This window comes from Pavona decussata, unplaced genomic scaffold (assembly GCF_977016875.1).
Source record: "Pavona decussata unplaced genomic scaffold, jaPavDecu1.1 SCAFFOLD_47, whole genome shotgun sequence".
Lineage (NCBI taxonomy): Eukaryota > Metazoa > Cnidaria > Anthozoa > Scleractinia > Agariciidae > Pavona > Pavona decussata.
This window is the reverse complement of record NW_028145469.1, coordinates 1,400,655-1,427,051: the sequence shown is the minus strand read 5'-3', so window position 1 is coordinate 1,427,051 and position 26,397 is coordinate 1,400,655. Positions and strand designations below refer to the sequence as shown.

General features: G+C 38.0%; 1 protein-coding gene and 1 pseudogene across 1 annotated transcript; one reads left to right on the top strand and one right to left on the bottom strand.

Annotated features, from left to right (window-relative positions):
- Nucleotides 1-6,110: 6,110 nt before the first annotated feature.
- Nucleotides 6,111-25,255, top strand: LOC146482197 (uncharacterized). Its single transcript, XM_085107478.1, has 16 exons — nt 6,111-6,228; nt 7,734-7,839; nt 9,071-9,171; nt 9,959-10,118; nt 11,208-11,383; nt 11,929-12,103; nt 12,642-12,823; nt 15,247-15,325; nt 15,792-15,937; nt 16,824-16,971; nt 17,722-17,903; nt 18,281-18,425; nt 21,080-21,261; nt 22,306-22,468; nt 23,377-23,520; nt 23,833-25,255. Exons 1-16 carry the CDS (start codon nt 6,200-6,202, stop codon nt 24,094-24,096), a joined length of 2,382 nt encoding a protein of 793 aa, XP_084963604.1. The 5' UTR covers nt 6,111-6,199; the 3' UTR covers nt 24,097-25,255.
- Nucleotides 13,412-15,159, bottom strand: LOC146482198 (uncharacterized; annotated as a pseudogene).
- Nucleotides 25,256-26,397: the final 1,142 nt, after the last annotated feature.

The window sequence follows — 26,397 nt, the reverse complement described above, 5'->3', positions numbered from 1 at the left end:
ATAAAAAAATATAAAAATAGAGATAAAAAATTACATGTATATATAAAAATAATAAACATACAAAGAAACATAGTTTTTAGGCCTGGTAATATACGGGCAACATTTTCTTGCAACTTGTCACGTATGGAATGCTACGTTGCAAATTGTGATTGCCTGTTGTTCTTATTACCAGCCCCAAATTTTCATGTTTAAGAATTTTCCGGCGAGCGTTTTAAGTCCCTATTTTTTTTTTTATTTTATTTTTTTTTTTTGTTTTCGTTGTTGTTGTTGTTGTTTTTTGTTTTTTACACCTTTTTTTTTCAAATCATAGAAATGACCCAATAGCTATCTAGAATGTAGTTTCCCTGTTATTCACTTGCTTGGGGGTTTTATTGTAACACAAGCTCTTTGTTATGATAAGGGTTGCTCTGAAAACAAGACTTTTCTCCACTCAAGGAAACTTGAAATCTTACTTTCTCTTATTTTTACCTCTACGTTTTCAGTAGTTGTACAACAAAGACTGTGGGTGTTATGTGAATTTTTAATTCCGAATTGTTTGAGGCCGGCGACTTAGGGTCCTCGTTTTGACAATTAAGTAAGTTACCTGTTCCGCATGAGAGAATCTTTCTCACCTATTGTGAAAATAAGAAGAAACCATGCATTCTTGCTGTCTATTCACTCGCATGAAGTCTTATACCACTTCATCGTTCCCACAAACTCGTGATCCAAACAAGAAAAACAATAACAAATTTAATTTCATTTGCAATATATCGATAAACAATTGGGGTCACACGAACTGAAAAGTAGAGCTACTTTTTACAGCATAACAAATAATGCGACAAGAAAATATTGCTCATTAACCTTTTTTGGATTAATTAAATTTTCAAACTATCACACCAGGCGGGGTTCAATTAACGCTAAGCCTCATGTTACACTGGCTTCGATACTCTAGTAATTTTGAAGTTGTATTGTTAATTCTAATGCATCAGGGATGTGACCTGACGTAAGCTTAAAGTGCGACCATTTAAATTTAGGCTGCTGAATGTTAATTTTGTTAGTTCTCTTTAAATGTTTATACCAGTAGAAACGTCTTGTCCCTCAATAATTCCCCAAGGTGTAACTACTCAAATAAAAACTGTTGCAGTAGTACCATGCCATGGTGTTGCCTAATTATTGAATACTTTGTGAATTAACTGTGGCTTTTCACAATTTTTTAACGTAGGGGTTAACCAACTGAGATTCCACGGCTGATTGTGTCAGTCCGGGTGTAACAACAGCCAAGGTGATTTTCTGGTACCAGTAGCGTTTGTTTGGCTGAGATCTATAACAGAGCCACGATAGTCTTCTCAAAGCTTAAATTTTCTCCATTCGATTTATTTATTGTAGTGATAAAGACCACTGAAAACGTAACCTTTTTGGTCATGTCCATGTCTAATGCAAACGATAGTAAATCTATCCAACAGTAGGCAAAGACGCATGTCGCATTTGAATCTGTTCTTACCAGCCTGCCATTCTCCGTGAAAGGTCATGGGCTCGATTCCGAATTGCTCGAATTTAAACGTTTTACAAATAACCTTCTTCATTCATAATCACTGACGCAAAATCTTTAAAAGTCTTTTATAACTTCTAATAGTTTAATTTCTTTAGTTTATGCTATTATTGTAGAAGTGGTTACCTGTTTCAGAGACAAAGCAACATGGGACATGTTTGCGTAAACCAACGTTTATGTCTATTCAAGCGATAGAATACACAAAAGTGATTAATCAACTATAAATCCGTTACCGAGTGGATACATTTTCTCTTTCTTGCCAAAACAAAAGTTCGACAGGATATTCTTTTTGCTGCTATCCAAAGGTAAGTCACTGGCTGTTGAATATTCACTGATTATCCGTTTAAAAGTTAAATAGAAATCAATGATTGACCACGAAACCTTTACAGATGTCCCATTGAAGTGTCTTAAGAACGCCACATTAGAAACGTGGCCTTTAATCTGGTTAACTATGAACAAACTTTGAAACAACTTCTAAGTAGAAATAAATACGTAAACAAAAAGTAGCGATTTCGTGGTTGACTCGTCGTTCAGGAAGTTGTCATCTTTGCGGTGACGACTATATAAATTTTGAATCAATGGAAGGTCTGGAATCCTGACGTCAAAGCTAAACATTTGTCCTTCACGGTTAACAGTAAAAATTAATCGATATAACAGTTTAAACCGTTAAAGAATTCTCCTTGATTATAGGTCGCATGTTATAATTTGAGCTGTGTGGATCGAGGGGAAAAGAAATTCGATTGGTACCAACATGAGTAATTGCAGTATTCTTGACAGATCCCTGTTCCCCAGGAATTCTTTAAATCCATTTACAATACTGTTCGAATAAACTTATCGAGTTCGATTAGTTTGGCTTCCAATCATTTTCTCCTCCTATTTGTAACAAAGTGGGTTTAAGAGCTGGTATTTGCGACGATAAAAGGGCCAGCAAAGTTAATTTAAGGCATAGTTAATTGAGAAACTGGTTATGATATTTTCCATCTTCAAAGTGATAACTATGGCTCTGCAATTTATGTTGTAAGGACGCGACCGAGCACAATCTTTTGTTTTAACGTTCAATCGACAGATGAATCTTAACAGGAACGTTTCTTTTGGTCAGTAACTCCAACACAATTCAAAATCAATTGCGCTTTATGAACGGTCAAGAACAAAAAAAGGCTATTTATGAACCACTAGTGAATGCAGAGGATGTATTATATAAAATGTAGCCGTTGCATTTGGGCGTCATATGTTTATTTTGCTCTTTGTTCTTGTTATAAGACGATTGTTGTACAGAAAATGATAATTATGACAAGTTTTTGTTTTGTGGTTATGAATGGACGGATACAGCTAGTTAATACATCGCTGTAGGTAGAAGGGCTGTTTAATGAGGCAACTTTTTTAAATAAATATTCTTTAAGTAAAATGTCAAAGTTCATTAATTATTTTGTGAGATTTGAAAAAAAGAACTGATTACAGTATTTAGCGAGTTGCTCAAATCTGCTTTCAGGTGAATGCGAGTGAATTTTCAATTTCTTTTACTTAAAAATCTTAAGTGTAACTTAAAGCCCTTCGGTGTGTTTTGTTCACTTCAGAATTATAGGTTCTTCACATCACTCCAGACAAACTATGAAGATGCTCGTTGCAGTATTATTGATCCTTGCGGGAATTTTGCTAGGTGAGAGCTTATGAGTAAATTACCCGAGTAACAAACTCCTTATTTGGCAGGGTCATATTCCTCTATCTCTGATCTCTTTTAAGACCTAAAATTCTGACCCCTTTCCTTAAAATCCATGCAGATGGGTCCCTGTTATCTGTGGGACCAATTTTAGCATGCGGAGGTTGTTTCAAAAAAATGATGGAGGAAATCTAATGAACGAATTTTCTGTAAAAGTTATAGTCTTGTTGCCATGGAAACAGCACCGACTCAGTTTAGCAAGCTAAATTACAATGACCTTTGCTTGAACTTACACTTTCCCAATTTTGACACTCAGACAGACAGTTTGGGAGTAATTGCAAATGAGACGTAGGTACTAACAAACTGTCTCAACTCAATAAATGTACTTACTGAATTACTTAAAGTATCAACCCAAAAGGATAGACTTTTATCACGGTTATTCCTATGTAGGCCCAGTAACGTAAAACCATTAACAGTTCTGAGAAGAGTGCCTTAAAATTAGTTAAATGCCAAGTTTGAAGGTCAGTTGTCTTTAAAATAGGGGAGACATTGTTCCATAAATTCAGAAAATTTTGCAGATCTCTGTATGAAGACGGGCAAAACTAGCCCGTATCCATACAAACGTCGATAAAATTTTCAGAATTAACGACACTGTATCTTTGCTAAGCAATTTGTAGTTCTTTGGGTTGACTGACCTGCAGAGCAGTCATTTTTGGGAAGCGAACGAACGCCTAGTTATCTCTTCTACCGAGTGCCCTGCCGCCATATTGGATTATAACCAGAAGAAGAGAATGGGAAATTGTTTTCGAGAGGATGGGCGCGTTCCAACTCCCTACGTTGGAAATCCAACATGGCGGCCCAATGCACGAACGACTATTAATGCAGCTCTCGGCCGTCAAAACACGCCTGCACGGCAGGTCGAGATAGGTTGGTGTACTTTGCATCTGAGTCAAAAAACTAGTACTCAAGAGTTGTTTCAATACAATTACTTTATGGGTTTCACTTCATTTTCTCAGTACCTCCATGTCCCCTAGTAGGTTACAGATTGTAACCCCTATTTAGTCGTCCAGTTAGGTAGTCTGTTCTAGGGGGCTGAGAATGTGGTAAGTGAACGGATTGCGCGCGAGAAAAAGCGGTGATAAAGGGCAAAATGAAAAAGATCGGGTAATCCAATTGTAACTTAATTTTACATATCGAATAGCTTGTAAGGTGATGGTTCATACAGTTTATTAATTGAATATTTTAGTATTATTCATTATTCAAACTTGTTTGATCGTAGATGAAGGTGCTAATGGAAAATGTCAAACTAAAGCTGACACCAAATATGCTGACTGCTTGCAAGTTGACCCTCAAGACCCTAAAAAAAAGTGTCCTCATAACTACCTCAAGCTTTTACCTAGCGAACATTATAACTGCCCCGCTGGAAAAGAATGCTGCTACACGAGACCCAGCATAAATCTTAAGGTGAATACATGATAAGGCTTCTTAAAGACTTGGTGTAATTTCAAGAAAACATGATTGACCTGCTTTCGCGATTCAGAAAGTGAAGGAAACGCCCTGACGTTCCTCACAAATCTAACAGGACGGGAACCAAAATTTTAGCCTCTGAACGCAGACGTCTTTTCTTTGTTTTCTCATTGCAGTGGGTAAAACAAATGCCGGATAAGGCGTCTGCTTTGGCAGGCTACCAAGTTTGTCATTTAATGCAACGAAAAAGAATGGCATGCTAAACAGGATGTCTTTCCCCTGTGTTTTCTTCTGGCTGTGTTTTTCAAATGTCATACAACTGAAAGAAGTCATGTCGTTATCCGGCTCAGCCTAGTCAATAAAAAGTGAATTTGCTGGGTATCTTAATTGTTTGGTTCATTCTTTGTTCTATTACAGGTAAAACAAGCTCCCCCTAACCTGAAAGTGAAGGATGATCACAAGCGAAAAGGAGTTCATTCTAAAAATTAATATTGAGTGATTATGATCATCATCATTACAATAAAGATATAAATAATTTGTGCTTTGAAGACCATGATTATCAGTGTTAGTTACTGCCTTTCATTACCAACTCAGTCACGTCTCCAGTTGTCAAAGGCCGGCGCATATTCGAGTGTGACGTCACCCGTTCAGTTGATCGACTTTGATCCCAATCCACCAACACGGTTTGCTCGATAAAAGCGATAAGGCCTGGAAATAAGATACTGAGTTCCCGACATTCGTAGTTTCCTCTTTTGCCGAGTTCAAGTTGCCAAGCGCGCGCTCACTTTATAAGGTTTTCTCAATACCAAAAGAAAAATTGCGGGGAGGAAGCAGAGAACGTTTTCTGGCAGCCCCAAATTTGAATCTCAGGTCAGCTGGTTACTGGTGTCTCCGTCGTCAAAAGACTCTCATAAATCTCCAAGCAAAAGCACTAGCCCATCCAAACTCCTGCGAAATCGCCACTAGTGCACGTTAATGTCATAAAGAACTGAAATTGTCGCTTTAACGTGGCAATTTCAACTGACGTAGTTGATTGATTCAAAAATCGTTGGTTAAGTAAGATAGTTTGAAAGAGGACAATAAATTGATAACTTTGTCTGAAATATAATCGGTGATAAACCTTAATTAGTCGGGTACAAATATAATTTATGATGTTGTAGCTTTGACCTGGAGATGTCCTCAGGTGTCCGTGAGATGTTTGAAGGAATGTTCTCCTCACCTCCACGGAATAGAAAGATACCGTGTTGGCGTTCTCGTTGCTTTGTATGCAATTTCAAGTGCGTATAATCACACACCCAGAAAGTAAATTCAATGGAAAATTAATAGTCTTGAAGAATCACTCAGCCGTGTTGTTGTTTTGTTTATGCTGATGGAATGATCAAGTTTTTTCAAACACAACACAATAAACCCACGACAAAGAATGCATTGTGATTTTAAACACTGGTATGTTCTCTTTATGCAAATCTTACGGTATGCACTTTCGCAGCCTTACGCTGACTTTCCTTCACTTGAGAAGAAAGAGTAACGGAAAGGCATTGGCTTGAGGTATGGCTTCACGGAAATACAGAGTTCGAAGGTGAGCTATCCTTTGGAGCCATGGAAGTGGCAGTGATTATAGCTTGTAGCATCTGTTGCATCTCGGCTTCGTTTCAAATATTAATTGCCAACAGACCGACTGCGTTAATAACATCCTGTATGAATGAAGACGAGAAAGTTGGAGGGAAGAAAGTAGCAACGAAACGACCACTGATCCACTGCAATACCACTGGCTGTTCAGTTGATATTTAGTTTATCATTAGAAAATTAGGAAACATGTTACTTGTTTTTAAGTTCTTGTAAAGATAGTAATTTATGTCGCGAATTATCAAAACAACATTGATAGGCGTTGTGAGACCCGATTCGATTTATAGTGAGAAATCTGCGACTCCTTATCTGTAGTATTTTTAAACACAGCCAGGGAAAAATGAAATTTGCTATTTGCAATCAAGTCGACAACCAAGAGATTTAAGGCTACCTCAAGAAATATTTCCCAAATTTACCGATCATTAAGCTATTCGCGCGTTTATAGAATATTATCCGCTTATTGCACACTTCGCTAACTTCAGCGAAAACGCGTAGTAAATAGAAACAACACGAAGAAATATTCAGTTTCCGAAATGGGAACAAATCAGGGAAGCGATTATACAAAGTGAACACATTTCCTTCACAATTTTTACTCACTCATACAGATACCTAAGTAGATCTGTAGTAAATTAAAGCCAGCGACAAGGTTTTATTATTTTTTCGAAGTACGTTCTAGAATATGTTTACACATACCGACATGTTCAAGGTCTGTTTTCTTAAGATTCTCCGACACAGAAAGTAAACTAACTGGACACACATTCTAATACTAAATGAGCAACAGACTCTTTCGAGATAAGAATCAAAGTTATTACTGACTCTAGGGGAATATAATCTTATAATCAAGACAATAAGACCGTTCTTTGACTAATGAGAGACCTTTTTTTGGATCATTGGGCTAAAGGCTATGAATTTAAAATCGTAGAATAGAAAACAAAAGGCTCAGTCAAAGTACTAAGAACAAGTCATCATGGATCAGTAAGTGAAAAGAAAGCCTAACATTTCCTTTGGCTCCCAGAACAAACATTTTGCCGAACAACTTTATTAGAAACGTCTTGATGGCGAAGTTGCTTATTTTTTATGTTTTTCGCACCAAATCTCAGCTTGTTTTATGATATTCTTATTGAGTGTGGTAAAGCGAAATAAGTTGAAGGAAAAAACGGATTTGTATTTCCACTTGTTTTGCAGTGCGCGTTTTTTAACTTTATATGACTATGTAAGCATCCGAAGTTGACCTTTTTCGAGCTCTAGTTTACATGGACCTTAAACCCGCAATTCGAGTTGACACCTTTTTGAAACTGACATATGGGAAACACGTTTTTGGCCAACTTGTCGCGCAACAAGTGTTGCGTTACAAGTTTTGGAAATCCATTGATTAAGGAATTGAAAAATAATTGCTGGCGATTCTTCAGGTTTGATAAATGCAGCTATCTTTGTTTTCATTTTGTATGTCACCCTCAGTACGGACGAGTTGGCCGAGGAATTTAAGAGGAAGGCAGCAATATTCAATCGAAACTTACGTGGCCTGGAAGATAAAGCAAAGAAATGCGAATCTTTGAAATGGGTGGTGAGTAAAAATGAAGGAATAATCAAAGCTTTGTTACTTACTGAAAGCAATAACTTTACATGTAACGTTCTCTTGCGGGTTTTTTTTTTTTTTTTGTATTATTATTATTATTTTTTTTTTATTATTATTTACTGAAGGACATATTCAGTTGAAATAGCAAAACTATTAATTGATTAAAATCAGTTTCAAGAATACACAAGTTAGAAATTTGGCGGAATATAGCAGTTTTTTCAAAATTATTTTTGCCGGTAAAAACATAAAAGCACTAACACGGGGAGTAATCCTCAGTCACTTTCACTTCTATATAGTGTATCCCACTTTCAAATTTCATCCACCGAGTCAAAAGTTAGTAAGCAACTCAACGGGAAAACTATAGCTTTCATAGAAATCGTCACACTTCAAGATTTCACCGAAGCCACATACTGGAAAGTTTAGAACTACCTTGTATAGCAAAATAAACAGCACCACAGGGGAGGACTACTCAAACGTTTTCATTAACAAGGTCACACTTTAGGATTAATCTACATAACAAAAGGTTAGAGCGTCCTTGTAGAGAATAAAAAGCTGCACCAGAGTAAAGTCGCCAGTCAAATCAGTTTTGGGAAGCAGCGTGGTCGAGTGGTTATGTCGTCGGACTTGTAATCCGAAGGTCCCGGGTTTAATCCCGCTCTGATCACGTGCAATATCAGGAGTTGTTTCCCGGTAGACTTGAGTTCAACTTCTCAGCCTTGCTTGTAAATAGCCAGTTGGTTCGCCTTCTGCCAGCTGGGATTCTAAACCATGTTCTGTTTTATTTGAAATATTTGTTTCTTCCCGTTGGTTTCATCATTGCTGAAAAGCCCCTTTCGGGGAGAGGATTATTAACTATGTTTATGTAATTGTTTATTTGTTTGGATCAATAATTTTTATTTTAATTATCTTACTTGAGGATTTCCAGGAGATTGACAGAATCAAAAGGCAGAACTGCCTTGTACAGAATAATAAAAGCACTATCTGGAATGTACTGCTCAATAGACTTCATTTAAATGCTCACTCTTTAGAATTTCTTCCAAAAAACTCAGACGTTGGATCCTTTCCATCACGTCAAGCTAGGTTTTATATCAAACCGGGCAGGATTAAATGGGGTTTTTGTCTCTAATGTTCTGGGAACAATTCACCCTTCCGAAATGACTTTTTTGTTCTAAAGTGGCATTATCTTAGGTTGCAAATAACTTTGTGCTATTTCTTTCAGGGCACACAGTCCTCCAGTACAGTTATGTCTAAGGATCATGATGATCAATATCTTCTTGATTGGCAACCTTATTTGAATGATGGGAAAAGGAAGCTATCACGGTACTGTAGTTTTGTTGTTGTTGTTGTTTGTTTTGTTTTGTTTTGTTTGTTTTTTTGTTTTGTTTTGTTATACATGTATTTGTTTTGTTTTTTGTTTGGTTTTGTTTTGCTTTGTTTTGTTTTGTTTTGTTTTGTTTTGTTTTGTTTTCTAAGGTACAGGTAGGTCCCCATGGCATGCACAGACCAAGGTCAACCAAACTGCCAGTAATCTTTCTGTTTTTTTGTTCTTGGTCATTTGTGGTCATCAAAAGTCGAAATCTTCTAATTTGGTACACTGGCTTACAAGTATTATTTTCTCATGACAAGCACTGAGTAAATAAAACTAATTTTATAAGAAAATGAAAGATTTCATTAAAAACGAAATTATCACGGATGCTTTGGGAGGGAGAGTGGTGAGGTAGGGGCAAACTGCCATATCTAGGCTTCAAATATGAGAGAAGTGTATGTGCATCACCGAAGAGGATGGTTTTCAACAATTTAGTTGGGGGTCAAATAGATATAGGACATTAACGTATGATTGACTAGATTGAAATCAGTTACTCGGCTTTGAGCTTTTGATCTGGAAAGTAGGAAGAACATCTATCGTAAGGGTTAGGCCTGATATAGGCTAACAAAAGTGGAATTTTTTCTCTGAATCAAGGTAAAGGTCTCGAGTGCTGGCAGCACAAACCCACCCCTACCTCGCGTTTCGGATTAACACACGATTTTAGTGTACCGGGATCAGCGTAGTTTAAGCCGGAACAGTATACTTTGATAATAAGAAGAATTCGTTTTATTTGTGGTACAGAACATTGGCAAAGTTAAAAGAGATTCAGAAGCACAGAAAACAAAGGCGAACCTCGTTTATTGGCTCGGTAAAAGAAGCTCTTCCATTTTGGGCAAAAAAGAAAGGCGCGGGAAAGTATCTTCAGCTGCAGCAACTAATCAGTGATACAGAGGATTATGAGGTAAGAGAAGCTCAGGGCTTAGAGAGAGATTTTCCACTTAGTGGCCAAAAATATCAGACTCTCGAGCTCGTCTTCGTGATGAGAGTAGCTGCCTCAATTTAGGTCCGGTGGTTTTAGTACGGTGCCTCCTTTTCCTACTGCGCATGCGCTCTGCCCATCTCGTGATGATGCCTGTTAATACAAGGACGTTTTTGTGCGATTTATTACCATACGGGAAAAGCAGTCTTTAGCAAGGGCTAGAGGAATCCGAAATGAAAATTGGGGGTAATCAAGCATTTTTCAAAGATAATTTACTTTCAATTATGCTTCAAAATTGGGGAAAAATTCCATACATTGTTACGTATTTTAAAGCATTTCAAAATCATAACTACTTTATGATGTCTGATTATATTTCTTTAGCTCCAATTTTCTCTTTTGGATGCAAAACGTCCTTGCTAAAGTCTACTTTTCCTGCATAGTCATAAACCGCGTAAAAGTACGTCTGTATTATATAATATATGTCTGGGAAGCACCCTCCTTAACGGCTCCATTTATCATCTTCTTGCACTTTCTGTGCAGAAACGAGAGAAAAAGCCATAGCTAGCTATTCAAGTTTCGTAATGATAGTTAGGAGTCATTTTTTTTTAATTGTTCATAACTAAATAGTTTCCTTTTGTAATGACAGTTGAGCACCATTTAATTGTACGTAAACATAACTTTCTGTTTCATTCTCTTTTTGAAAGAGAATGAATTAAAATTGTATATTTGCTTGCCTTTTATCTTCGGATCGAAAATATTATCATAACATTTGCTACTGTAATTAAATTCGAAGTGAAATACAATTTTCGATTCATCCATTAAAGAGAATGTCCCTTAAAACACATCTTGAACTTACTAAAAACAAGCGGCGTAAAAGAAAAAGAAAGGTGGATTACCGAGGCCACTTTCTCTTAATTCAGGAGGATTTCAATGGAGATTTCGTGACACTAAGAAACTCTAAGGGAGAAGGGTATTTGTCCTGGCCATGGGGAGCTGTTTAACCCAAGGACATGGGCTTAATCCATGGGTATAATACAGTATCTAAATTTCTTTTCATGAACTGTTTTGCAGGCCTTAATTTCAGACATTGTGCAGCAGATCAGTTCAGCAGAGGAGCTGTCAAACTTGGTCAACAAAATAACGCAACAGCGAGACTCGAACCAAAATGACCAGCTATCCAAAGAACTACACGATTTGACGAGTCGTTGGAATTCCCTTAATTTAACTGTCATCAACAAAAGCAACAGGTGACATGATTAATTTTTTCCTTAAAGTTAAAACTATAACTGCTTGATTGCATTTGTTTAATTTAACACACTCGCTTCCAGGTAGACACGGTCAGGAAGACTAAATCCATTTCGAGAGCCTGGAATTCCATCTGCTCCCCTAGTTCGGAGAAAAAAACATTGATAGGGGATTGAAGGAAAAAAATCTCACTAATTAGGAATATATGGCCCGAGAATATTCTCCAAAATAAACTGTGTAAAGCAGGAAGTTTTAGTTACCCGATCTGTGTCGAGAACCAAAAGTTAGGCAAGCAAATAATAACTATGGAGTTTGTTCAAATGAACGTCTAAACATTAACGGTGTCTGCAACAGAATGCTTCCTACTAGCATCAGCGTCTCAGACTGGTGCTATATAAGCCACAATGAGGCTAATAACTTGTACACACGGGTTGCTGTAAATAATTAAATGGCCCTTTATCTGAGCTATAAACTCTTAGCTTAAAATTCTTTGTTGTCATTTTCGAATGTTCGTAGTGTGCTAATTAGTTACTTCTCTTGTTTTCAGTCTGGAATCCTTGGGTCTGGAAGTTGACCATGAGTACAGAAAACTGAACGAGTGGTACCAGAAATGCGACACCTTTCGACCTTGGCTTGATTCGAGCGAAACGCTCCTGAACGAAGACACAAGTAGCACTGAGACAACCATCCCTGCTATAAAGGAAAAATTGGGGGCAATTCAGGTATTACGTTGTTTTTGTAATCGTTTTTTTCCTTGAATGTCAAAAGGAACTCTAGTTTACTTTAGTTTTGTTTTCATCCGCTGTAACTGATTTTAAAGACTTGGCCACTTTCTCACCTCTCAAAGCAAAAGACCTCGAGACTTGCCCGCACGCCTTATCCTTCGATTGACGCCCTCAACTGTATTTGGTTCGAGTTCTGATTGGTTAGTTGTGTTGTTAAGTTTCCACTATTTAGGTTACTTTTTTAATATTTTTTTTTTTCTGGTTTACAAAGCTTAATCGAAAACTGCCCTATATCTATATATATACGTTTGCATATACAATGCATCTTATAGTATCGTATGGTTTTCTGACTGACATTACAAACATTGCAACCGGAAAATAAAATTTCGTTTTCTTCTCGAGCTCCTTTATAACTGTTTCAGTAGAATGCTTTTTCACAAGTTTAGTTTATAACTACTCCCCTGCAAGCTGACTTTCACGTATTTTATCACTTCTGGCTGTTCTTGATGTTGTTTGTTGATTTAATTCTGACCAGGCTCAGATCAAGGAATGCCAAGGCCGCAAACCTCAGGTGACCGAAATAAATGGTGAGGCTGACGTTCTCTTGAACAGCGGTCGCTTGGACCAAGGAGATGCAGAGAGGGTTGAGAAAATCAAGGAGTCACTGAGCAATCGATATACGACAATCACAGACAAGCTGGGGGAGACCCAGAGCAAGTAAGATTAAACTTATATTAGAAAGAGAGTCATTCTTGAGTCTTTCAATGTCCACCTAACTTTGCAGTAGAGAAGGAATGGCTAAAGCTTAGTTGGAAATTCATAGGTTCATCTCGGCACTTTAACTTTCACTGCAGAGTCAATTCTCCGATTCAACATTTGTGTCATTTGTACAGTATTAGCGATGCGCGGAACATAGTTCACTGTAAAGTTTGCATGATTACTTACTGATATCCTAAGCCCTGATTTTCCAAGTGAGATCTATCAAGTGGTACGTTCCTGTGATTGCGACCGGTTGGCTCAGTTGGTTGAGCATCGGACTGCCGTGCCGGGGAGATTGGGGGGTTCAAACCCCGGCCGGACCAACACTCAGGGTCTTTAAATAACTGAGGAGAAAGTACTGCCTTTGTAATGACATCTGCAAATGGTTAGACTTTCTAGTCTTCTTGGATAAGGACGATAAACCGTAAGCCCTGCATAACCCTGTGGGACGTTAAAGAACCCACACACTAATCGCAAATAATTACTGATCCCCATGAAATTCTATGGTTCTCTCTCTGCATTAAATCAACGCTTGTAGTCTTTATGATGACAAAACAACTGTCTGTGGAAAACGGAGGCGGTCCTTTTTGTTAGCAGGGAAATTATCAGGGGTAATATAATTAAACGCGCTAAATAAGCATGCCGCACTGCTGCAATATTAAAAATATTGCAGTGTGCAGGCTACAATTTATTAAAAATATTGCAGCCTGTTTAAGGAAATTTAATGTATAAAGTGCACAAAAACTGATAGCTTACAACATTGTCAACAGTACCGTTTGCGTTTAACTCTCGTTCATTGCGACTTAATTTTTTGTTTCGAAGTGCCACTTTAATCAACTAAAACTTTCAAACACTGAAAATAAATGCAATCACGGAGACTTATAGTATGCAGCACAATTTATTGGATTAACAAGTATTATATTCATCGCTTTATTTATAGGAAATAACAATTCTAGTGGAATTAGTGCTAACAACTACTGACTGATTACTACCCTCTTGATCACATTTTTCCGGACTTACTGCTTTAACCTCTCGTGCAGTGTAATTTTCCCCAGCACCGTTTTCGTCCTTTTTCTCTACATCAATTACAGCCTTTTTTGAAAGAGAACCCTGCAAAATTTCGCTTGCTTCCCTTTTGAGTGCCGATGAGGTACATTTATATGCTCTGACACCATCGGAAGACCGATGACCAGTGGTTTCTTGGATAAGTTGTTCAGGAACACCACCATCATACAATCGTGTAGCACAAGAACGCCTGAGAGAGTGATTAGTGTAATACGGCATCGAACTGCGCTTTTTCCATAATTTTCTTTATAACATTTCCTAAAGTTTCTCTCCCTGCTGCCTTTTTTTAGCACCATATTTCCCCATTTGGCTTTGGCAAAGCGCGCAAATAAAATGCGTGGTCGCTGATTTCATTTGCCACGTGAGACAAGTATTTTTTATACAGCTCAACCGAGCATCGCTCAACATTTGTCAAATTCTTATATGCCCGAGCAACTTTCCTTTTGATACGCAAATGGGCCAATCCCCCATTATCTGTCTTACTGATGTCCTCGTTATACTGCAAAAATTCACTCCCCAATTCGTCACACTGTAAAGACAACTGTGAATTTCTTAGTCTCAAGTTTCTGTGTTCTTGTCCAGCCCTCAGAGCAAACTGAACGCCTAAAACCCAAACCAACGTATCGCGAAGCAATTCTGCATTTTCACTAACTAGAAAACCATGTTCCCACAAATAGTTTTCTTGTTCCTGTGTTATCAAATTTGCCTGGTTAACATCTACTCCTATACCTTGCTGTGCCCTTTCTTTTACTACAAAGTTTAAAGCAGAATTCAGATTTCTAAATGTACAACCTTTCTTGTCGATCAAAGTTATATTTCGCTTACATTGCACACGTAAATACATTTGAATGGTAATCAAAATTTCATATAGAGTCTTTCCAGCATACTCTTACCATTACCATTACCATCTTGTCAGTATACTCTTAAAAGGAGACTTTTGAAGACCGTCGACGAAATTTTAAAAGGGTGACCATTTCAACGAAAGCTTTACAGTGGTGTTTTCCTGTTAGCCTATTTGTGCTGTACAAGGTGGTTCTAGGTTCTGAGTGTTAAATTCTCAATAGGTGTGAACATTCATGTGAAAGCTACGTGCAGCATTTTTTTTTCGGTTCGTCCATATTTATAAGTGGGTATGATAAAGGCATTCTCACCATTCCTTTAGTTCTATAAGAACCGCAGGCAAGGGACCACGGCAAGGCGGCAAGGATCGGTTCATTCTGAGCTTGCATTTCTAAGAATAACAAATTTCGTTTTATAGTTGTATAATCTATCGTTTTTGTTCGTTCAAATGCATTGATACTCTGCCTCTTCTGTAGATTATATGACAACATTCATCAGCTTAAAAAGAAGCCTGAAAGTCAGATTGTAGAGGACTCAGTCAAACCAAACCACAAGGTATTGTAGTCCATTAGAGCGTATATTTTTCTAGCAAATTGTAATTGTGGTAAATGAAATTTTTTCTGGGATTTATCGGGAACCCAAGCACACGCATTCGTGTCAGGATCCACAGGCACTAACCGAAGATTAAACGTGTTAGCTTTGCTTCGCGCCAAGAACTGGAGAACTCTTGTTTTGGTGCCTGATGGTTTGCCATTACAGATACAGTAGCGTCAGAATGTGTCAGAAGGGAGTCATTGAACCAGTCCGGCCGCCTTCCAAACCCCTGGAACATCCTAAATACTTAAACTGGAGGTGAATGGTCTTGTTATCCCGCGCATGAAATGTGATCGAGTCCTCTCACTAATAATTTGAACTACCCCTGATTTGCTGTACTATTAGATTAATATCTCATTGTTATTATATTTTTTATTGATTGTTGAGATTCAAATTACCCCTGTGACATTTCTTTCGTAATTTCCAGTCTCCAACCAAGATAGTCACACCCTTTCACAAGCCCGAGGGTGAAGACAGCAATAATGAGCACAAAATAAACGATTCGATGAAAGCCGTCAAGAGGATGCTTGAACAAGCTGACAACAGAACTACAACAGAAGGAGAAGCAGACAAGTAAGCGTGCTAAATAGATTATACTATTGATTATGTAGGCAACCTGATGAATGAGCAAATGCACAATGTGATTGGCTAGTTTCTAAGAGACCATCGATTGACATCCCTTGATAAGAGAAGTGCCGCAGTTTAGATGGCGAGAATAAGGGCTTACTTACTTAAAGAAAAATATTTCCGATCTAAAGGGAGGAAGAGAGCGGGCAAAGGCCAGTTTTTTGAGCTAAGCTCAGATTTTCTGTTCAAGTCCCCCACTGCAGGACGTTAGTCGGATGGTCAAAAGAGTTACTTAATGTCATTGAACCTTTGTTGGAGGATTCACTAAAAGGGTCAAAAGTCCCCATTTCGGGCAGATGATTGTTTTCAATCCCCCGCCTATGACCACTGTCCCCACGCCCTATCTTTGTGATGCGACTTAAGAAACAAGCCTACATCGTAACAGGTGTATTGTTTATACTATGACCAATATTTGTTAATATTACGACATGACCATAATCACATACTATTTTTCAAGCGTTCATAGCCAAACAGCTCATGCGCCACAAGATTAGTGCAATAAAACCCTTACTCAAAAAAGCGTCTTGATACAAGGTATTTTTACTCTGGAATAATGAGATCAACAGACGATGAGATAATCACTGGGAGAGCTGGTCGAGAGGAGAGTACTGATGTCGTGAGCTTACCTTTACATCATTTATATAACGAATGCTAAGCGTTCTTTCCAACACATAATTATCAAGGTCCTGAACTCAAATACATTGAAACTGGCATTTTTTTTAGCTCTATTCCAACTGACTTGTAACTGCGAAGATCGTCTTCTCTTTTTAATTCTTTCTATGATAATTTCCATTCCTATAAACGGTATTAACACATCTTTTTGCTCTGCCAGGACTCATGAGGAATCAGTGAAAGCTTTCGACACATCCCTGGACACTTGTGAGAAAGCCCTCGACGAACTAGATGAGGAATCCCTACATAAATTTTCTTCTGTTGGATCGACAATCAGTGAGGTTAGAGAGCAGCTCGATGACATTCAGGTAAGTAAAATTTTTCAGTGAAAACGATAACCTATATACGGTCACCTTCTTCTAATTGTGAGAAAGGTTTGTATTTTGAACGCGTGTCAAAGTTTGTCTCACTTGGAGGCGCTTAACTCTGGTTTATTCAGTATAAAGCAACTAGAAGTATTTCTACTCCCCTCCGGATGGGATGATAGTCCATGTCAGAGTTACTCCCAATGTAAGGTGTTTCGAGAACGTCTGGATCGGAGGGACTCGTTTCCATACTTTGCTGGACATGACGTGGAGCAAGGCCAAGAGTCTCTCATCATTGTTTGAAATAGAAAAAGACGTGACACGCACTGTCTCCAGAGTTGCATACGTCTCGGTCAATAGCATTGTTTTAATTTTTTATTTACTGTTGGTAGTTTTTAGTGCAATGCTCATTGCCTAGGTAATTTCTTTCAAAATTAGATATATCGATGTTGACAACAACTTGGTAATCATTACAAAAAAAAATGACTTCAAGCAAAAGATCGTTACTTTGTGAAAACAACACGTTTTTAGAACTACAATTTTTTTGTTTAAAAAACCACAGCAGGTTCGAATTTACAAAGTAGATCTAAACAGTAAAAAGAGATTAGGATCTTATCTTGTTCTCTGGAAAATGGGGAAGAATCTAAAGCAAACTTTGTCAGGGCTTTGTTATTCTACGATTAGCTGCACTAAGCAGCTTGTGTTAAGGCCCCGTCTGAATTGAATTACATATAACGTTTGCTTACCGCTCAGGTTTTGGAGCAAAACATGGCACAAGAAGACAATAACTTTTCCGTGGTTAAGAAAACGTTTGACGAGAGTGAAAACAAGCATTTAATAAAGAAGGAAAGTCGTGCACGGCTGCGAAGGAAAGTTGGTGATTTAAACTCCAGATGGGAAGAGATGTGGCGCTCTCATGACGCGAACAAGAACCGGTAAATATAATGTTCATTCAAAATTGCTTTCTAATGAATATTTACCTTTGCAGTTTCGCACTTAAGCATACATTACTACTTTAAAATTGTATGTATAAATATAATTGAATACGTTTAAGGTAATTGATATTTTAATTCAAAAAGGATTGCCCCACTACATCAACATAAGTATACTTTAAACGGCACATATATTATCCCCGTTCTGTGCGCTTTATAATTATAAGAACTACATATCAGTAAAAATATATAAGCATAATGCATAAGCTTTTGATTTAAAAATGCTTAGAATCTCACTTGCAAGTTCTGTAACGGGAACAGAAAAAGATACCCGCATAGAAAGTCTCAAAGTCTCAAACTCTTTTTCTTTTCTTCCATAGCTTGGTTCAAGCAATTCTCATCATGGGTGGCCAGTGGATGGGGAGAGTTAACCAGAGCCTTGATGAACTGGAAGAGATTATGAAAGCAACTGAAATCCAAGAAGATGACTTGGACGCTTTGCGTGAAGTGGAAAAAAGACACCAGGTGAAAAACTAAAATCAAATCAGAAATATTCTGCATTAGTAGCATACGAGGTAGGTTAGCCTCCTGAGTGTATCCATACTCATCTTCTTAGCTAAACGTTTCTAAGAGACGTGCAATAACCGTTCAAGGGGAACCCGATTCACTCGATGATTACTGGCCTCTGTGAGCCGAAGCTAAACACTACGCCCTATAGAAGGGATATGCCTCTGCTTTGTATGAGTTTAAATACTGAGCAAGCCGACAAGTTTCTCCCTTTCCCTTTCCATAATTTTTGAGTCGTAACAAACACAATCCGTCAAAGGGACCTGTGTTTCTATTTTTATTATGTTTTGTTTTTAATTTTATTTATTTATTTATTTATTTATTTATTTATTTATTTATTTATTTATTTATTTATTTGTGTTTTTTATTAAGAGAGGGCAGTTGAGTTCCACGATTGGTCCTAGGCCAAAGGATAACATGTTCTCTATCAATTACAAGCCCCGAGGGTTCTTAACATTTTGGGGGTTTCATGTTAAAACAATGGGCAGCTCTACAAGCGCGGACAGAAAAACCTACGAGACACTTGACGGAAAAAAAAACCCAACCACCCCTTCCCCTCTACTCAAAGTTAAAATTGCTGCGCAGAAAAGGGTTGATATTTTCGTCTGAGGTTGCAGCTTTAATCCTAAAAAAATTATACGGGTATCCCCTTAATCCTATTAGTGTAAGAGGAGCCTCTTCAACAAACACTTTCCTCCTCATTCTCTTATCAATTTATTATAAACGAACATGTGGCATAACCAAGTCTTACAAAAAAATATTCTGAGACGTTTTGTTCTCATATAAGCGTTACGTATTATACCAAATCCGAAACGTGATTGTCACACGACACATGCCAAAACAGAGAATGCGCGTACGGTGATAAAATTTTGTCATGAAAACCGAACGTTTATGACCAAGACAAATGTTAGGAATCAAAGTTTTCAACAACGGCAAGAAATTAGGAGGCTCGTCATGGAATCCCAGAACAACGGTGAGCAGACTGGATTGTCATATTAACGATTGTTTACAACAGAGTTATAAATAAGATCAATAACATTATGACGTGGGGTCACCGGCTGAAGCGTGGTGCTAAATGTGTAGTTGTCAGTTTAATGTTAGTTATTTGTAAACTATCAGTTAACAATTGCAGCCAGAAATTTCACAATCCTGGCGAAACGTTTAGCTATTAGCTTATGAAACGCCTTTGTCAAAGGGCCTTCAGTTTACCCTCATGACAGACGGAGCCTCTATATCTTTTAGATTGTTTCAGAAAGCCACTCTTTTACGTTCCTCTGGTTTGTTAAGACATACCGCTAGCCTTCTCGAGACTCATTGAATATGCCAAATCGTAACGTCATTTGTTAATTTTCTTTTCCTTTCTTTGGCCCTAAGTGAGATATTCGATCAGAAAAATGTGTCGTTATAACTGCATGTGTTTATATAATATTTATCAACATTTGAGTCACATAATGTATTTTTATATCATTTGAACATCAGCTGATCTTCATATCATGCGAAAGCCTCGTTTGTTATTTTCGTAGAATTAACTTTCAAGTGAAAGATATTAGTGACTGAAAAAGGTGAAATTGCGAGAACTCAAAGACAGATTTATACGTTTATACTCGAGTGTGTATAGCGGCGCGATGGTGCATTATTCGTTAGCGCCTTGGACTCTTGATCGGACTGTTCCATCCGAAGGTCAGGAGGTCGGTGTTTGTTCCCTTCATCGCGCTTGTCGTTTCAGTAGAAAAGAAACTATACTCCACATTATCTCTCTCTTAACCCAGGCCAGCGAAACGTTCCGAAACCGGACAAAACATTTTGGGTTATTAAACTCAGCGATAGACTGGCATTCCATGTAAGGTTTTCTTGCCACAGGACCCCACAGAAACCGGGTTACGCTCCAACTTGTACAACAGAAGGTGTTGCGTTACATAAAGTGTTGACTGCTATCTCTACGGCAACATAACAACTAACAGGCAACTTGATCATTGTAACTGGTTTTTAAAAGTTCAATTATGATGATGATGATGATGAACAATAACAAGAACACGATTAAGAAGAATAAATGGTCGTGCGTTTTACTATTCACTGTCCGTTCAAATTTAAATCATTGCCATTACTTAAGACGTTTCACCAACAGATGACAGATGTGCTGAATATGTTCTATAGAAAATATTTTCAAGTAAATTTTTTTTTATTTGGAAGGAGAGGTGTCCCCTGTAGTAACAGCTATATAGGTGTAAGTGGTAAAAAAGATGTAAATTTTATCCGGTTTAGTCTGATTGGGGGGAAATGGGGGGGGGGGGGGTGGAATTTCATCACCTTTTTGAAATACCCATGTTTCGCCAGTAGTCTAAATGGAGTAGTTTGGGCCGTTTGCACAAGAAAAGGAATATCAGCAGTGTGGGGTAGGTGAAAAATAGGGTAGGAAAATCAAAAACTGTCAGAAATAAGGTAGTGTATTTCTGTCTTTGGTCGCAAATCCTCTTCCAAAATTACACGCATCCGCCCCCTTCCTGGGAATTTTAATCGCGGCTGGATAGAGATTTATTCATTACCTGTAAAATAATGTTCCTTTTGAACAACAAGGCGTCTTTCTCAAGTGATCTCCTTTTTTATGTACTCAGGAAACCATGAACAAGATCATCGCGCGCGAGGACGCCGTCAGTGGAGCAGTGGATGTGGCAAGGGAAGTTCACAGAAGAGATCTGGTGACCGAGGAAACTGGTAAAACTATTGAAAAGGAAACGCAAGCTCTCGAGGATAGACTTGAGAGACTAATTGGTGAAGCAGAGGAAAAAAAGAAAAGGTAGATTGGAATGTTTAATTTGAAGCAGTTTGGGAACGAGAGAACTGAAATTGCCATTCCCTTCCTCCTTTTTCGTTGTGCCCGGCAACCACTGTTGGAAAACTATTGTAGTTTTTAATTTGTGGCAATTGCAAATGGCAGAAATAACCACGTGATCATCATTTTCCCGCCTTTTTCCTTCGTTTGCTGGCTCTTGTTTACCTTTAACGCAAGAATAGCCGTTTTCATACTAGAGGGCGTACTATCCGTCTAGACCGGCGAACTTGGACAAACATTTGTTGTTCGTCTGGTTATTTGTCTCTAGTATAAAGACGGGCACAAGGCGCATTGGGCGTCAAGACGAATTATCTTCCGTTATGCGTCGTTCAAGACTTCCAGATGGATACAATGCGTCCTCTAGTATAAAAACGGCCAGTGACAGTACATTTTAGCTCTACGCTTACTTGAAGAAATTCTGCTTGTAATTCGAGGCAGAGGACAAACGGCACGTTGACGGCAGGTTACCGTATAACCCGATGTAATTATTTCTATTATTTATCACACTCCCCGCCATGTACACTGATTCTGCTTCATTCCCATCTCGTTTTACATTTTATTAATTGATATTTATTAATTAATATTTATATTAGTGACATTCCGTTTGCCCTAGCTTTTTTAGTTTCAATAGGGCCCTGGTCAAACGAAATTTCCGTCCTTGTCATAAGAGTGTGTACCTGTTTTTCTTCGACAAATGGATGTTAGGATTTTTTTCTGAACGTTTGTAGTCGTTTAATAAGGGTCTCAGGATGAAGCAGGCCTCTTATCCTATTCAATGTGACAGCGAGGATACTTAGTGTTGCTTGTTCGTTCATGAGAGTATCAAAGGCCATGTCTGGCATTCCCTGTTCTGCTGAGTAAGAACATTTTCATCTGCTCCTCCATCAGGTGCACATGAGTAGCAATGTTCTCTCGATATGTAAAGCCTTAGGCGTTTCACGTTTCGTCGTGACTTTCTCTTCAATATCTGCAGTGAAGTATGAAGACTTGTGATATTTATTTTCTCAGGATTTCTGCTGCGTTGCGTGAAGCAGAACAAGCCAACACTGTTGATGAGACAATGGTGGCTACAAGTGCGATCGCTGTTCATTCTGAACCTGATGATTCACAGGCTGATGAGGGCTTTTCTGAGCCAAAGCGAGGTTTATTCAAGAGGAAAGTGACTTACGAGGTTAGTCGTCTACAGCTTATTGATCCATATGGCGCATACCATTACAAACCTTTGATAACATAACGCGCGCTCTGATTGGTTGGTGACCCATTTTGGATAATGTAATTAGGGAACTTAAGCACATACATTCCTAGGTTACGGACGACACGTGGAAGTTAAAAATATTTCTTTTGTTGCTTTCTCACGCCACCGTATTTGTAATGGCAAGGCTACGGATACTGAAAAACAAAGGTTTACTGGCCCTTGGTGAGAAGCAAAAACAAGCGAACGAAGGAAACGTTTGAATTCCGGTTTGTGCCTTAAAGATCCCCTCTGTGAAAGCAGCTGTGCATAACACCTGTACATGTTTGGCTTACACAACCTGATGCACTCTTGACAGTACAGGGGATAATTCGTAGCTTTGCTTGCGTTAACCATAGCCTGCCTCCTGGGTTTTCAGTAAAAATGGAGTATACGTCCCCCTTGTATGTTTGCATTAGGTTTACGTGAGCATGCGTACCTTTTTTTTCTCGGTTTTGAGATTCACTTAACAGGTAATACGCTCTATTTGTTTTCACTACTCCAGGCAACGTAATTTATTTATTTATTAGCCAACAATTTAGCCATTTTTCCCCACTGGTAGTTTCCCTTTTTGTTCGTAACCGTAAAGATCAAGTTGTCATGGAATGATGAAATGAGGCAAGATGACGCAATGATTTGGCAGTTCAGGACTACGAAGACTACCTCACAAAATATCAAACAATAGATAGAGACTTCTCTTGTCGGTATACCAATAGAGGACACCGCTATCCAAAAATATTCGGGCCTGTTACAGATGTGTTACATAAGTACCGTTAGACAAATTCAAGAAATATTTCCTTTAATTTGTTTGTATCCTTCTCATGTTCCCTTCTATTGAAATTTTCTAGTCCCTCATAAGTCAGAAGACAAAAGAGTTCAAGAAAGAAAGCCAGTCAATGAATGAATGGATGGACGAGACAGAGAGACTTATTAAAAAGCTCAGCGTGGATATGGATCCAAAAAAAGCAACAAAGATACAACAGAAAATTAACGTAAGTTTGAAAATTTCAGTCATTAAGCCTTAAAGTAAAGAATTTGACTGGAAGATAAGTAATTAAGATAAATCACCTATCTTACACACAAGGAAACAGTTACATGCATGATATGTGGTGATGGTATGGAAATGATGATGGACGGTTATGGCGGTATTCGTGACTAGGACGATGGTGATGGTTAGGGTGATGGTGATGGTGATGGTGATGGTGATGGTGATAGCGGTGGTAATTAAGATGATGATGATGATGATGATGATGATGATGATGATGATGATGATGATGATGATGATAATTTTTTTCTACTTTTAGACACGATATGCACAAGTCCAGGAGAAGCAGTCCAAAGTGGATCTCATCGTACGCCTCAGCAAGGAAATTGATAATGAGACCATAGATCCGACAGTCAGCGAGCCCTTTTTAAAGGAAGCCGAAGTGGTGAAGGAAAGATGGAGCAAGGACAAAGAGATGATGGAAAACTACGGTGAAAATGACGCGGGGAGCAAAGCGGGAACAAGCAACTGCTGTTTTAAGTTCTTGAAAATAAGATTGTTCCCGGCTTGGTCTTACAACTAAGACAAGTTTATGAAGAATATTTAAAGGTACTTGCTTACCAAAACCAGTTCATAAATAAATGATCGACTTCAAATCAAGTCATAGAAACAAAGTACAATTTAGGATAAAAATTGCTGTCAAATGTATTCAGGAAACCAACTTAACAATGCTAACGCTTTTTTGTGGTGTGTCCCGTTAAATTTATGGCTAAACCACGTAGATGTTCTCTATCGAAGGTATTTGATAATCAACATATGAAGCTTTCTTTAACTCAGAAAAGAATAGCTTAATCTTGTTAATTCCAATAGTAAATTTGCATTATTGAAAACAATTTAGAAAAGAATTTTTTTCATTGTACTCAAAGGCAAGCAATTCGTAAAAGGAAGAAAAAAAAAGGCTAGTTTTAAGTTGTGCCAATTCCCGAACCTCATCCCAAATTGGTATGGGCCGAAATTTAAACGAGGTTTAGATCGGGATAAAAAAAATCATGGCCTTAGCAGGGGTTTACTCTACAATTGCAATTATTTAATAAACGGCATTTATCCCAGGTCGTCCCCAAACGACGTTTATTCGGATCTTTTACAAACAATAACATTCTAAAACGTTAAAACGTTGAAAATTTTACAAGATCAAGAGAGAGACTGGTTTAGTTCCCACCATGGGATAAAGAAAAGGATTTGAAAACTAAACTACTTTTTGTAACCGAAAACTTTTCGGAAGTTTGGAGAAACCTCAAACGGACCATGCTCCAGGGCAGGTTTGTACGTCATTTACCCACAGATACCCTTTATTCTGTTTATTGTCTGTCATTCTGGTCGACAGGAGTCAAGTAGTAGATTTATTTGAACTTTCGTTACCTTTCTTTATCTCCACAGGTTGTCCAAGCTCTACAAGCGTTTATGTTGACCCTTGTAATGCTACTATCACGTACGGTAATTTTAGCGTCACGGTAACCGTTGGGTAATAGCGATAAATTATAAGCTTAAATTGTATGGGAGAACACTCCTTGGAATCTCCTTGAATTGGCCCAAAAATGATACAAGACACAAAATACCCATCAAAGCTCAACCGGTAAACGCTTGTACAGCTTGGTTGACCTATGGTATCTCTGATGTGTTTTTCACTGATATTTGATTCAATTTTTTCGTTTCCTGTAATAAACTCAAGTAAAGGCTCTGCATGTATTTTCACGCTACTCTTTATATATTATAAGCAACCCTTTAAAGAAAGCAATAGCAGGACAACAGTGTTCATTTGGGAGTACCTTATAGTACACGGAGATAATGGTCAAAACTCCTTATAGTCTGACGACGACTAAGCGTGGTCCTCGTGAATTTCGGTCCCCAAACGTTCAAACAATGCAATATCAGGACTTCGCAATTTCCAGGACTTCGGGTTTTTTTTTTATCTTATTTTAGTCATTGCTTAAAGGGATTGTGTTAGCGGAGACACATGCGCAGTAGAGTCCGGTTGAGACTAATTTGCTTACAACTCCTCGAGGGATTTTTTGCTTTTCCACCATTGCAAAAGCTTTCAAAAATACTGCAACAAACATCTTCCGTAATTACAGAACGTTTGTAAATAAAAATGAAAACAGCTTCCTGAACTTTTCGAAGGTATCTGAAAAAGGGTCAACAATTTTAAAGTGTTTCTCATCAACGCGGGCATGAGCCTGGAGTGACAAAGTCCCTTTACAAAATTGGCCCTATAAGAATATTCCCATCATATCTATTAAGGGGGAACATCGGCTTAGACCTGTAATTTAACGAGGAATCAATGAAATTCGTATGCCAAGCAACAGACTGAAATGTAAGAATAAGGTAAAAAATAGAATTGGTTGAACCCTCCGTTATTGAATTTGTTACGATATATTAAACACAAATATGTAAGGATGTAAGCTCTCAGCCAATGGATCTAATCTTGAACTGATAGGTAGAAGGCCACTAGAGCAGGTGTCAAGTGTAAAAGTGTTATTTTTTTTAATTCCGGCAATAAGAACCCAGCTGTAACGCTGACATATTACATTATCGACCACAGTGAAAGGCGAAGTCACGCTTCAGTTAAATAGAGAACATGTATCAGGCCGCGCACGGAGCCAGTGTAAGGAAAGGTGGAAGGCTTCTCTTATAATTTAACCTAGCCTTTCACTTTCATAGTTAAAGCATCGGGACACATAATGTTGGTTCCAGGCGTTTGTATCTTTGGATTAACATTCAAATGAAATATATTGAGCCGTAAATTCCTTGGTACTGTTCGTTACACCTAGTGTACAAGGTCAAAATTTGTTTAATAGTGTTGAGCAAATTGTTGTAAAGATTTGGT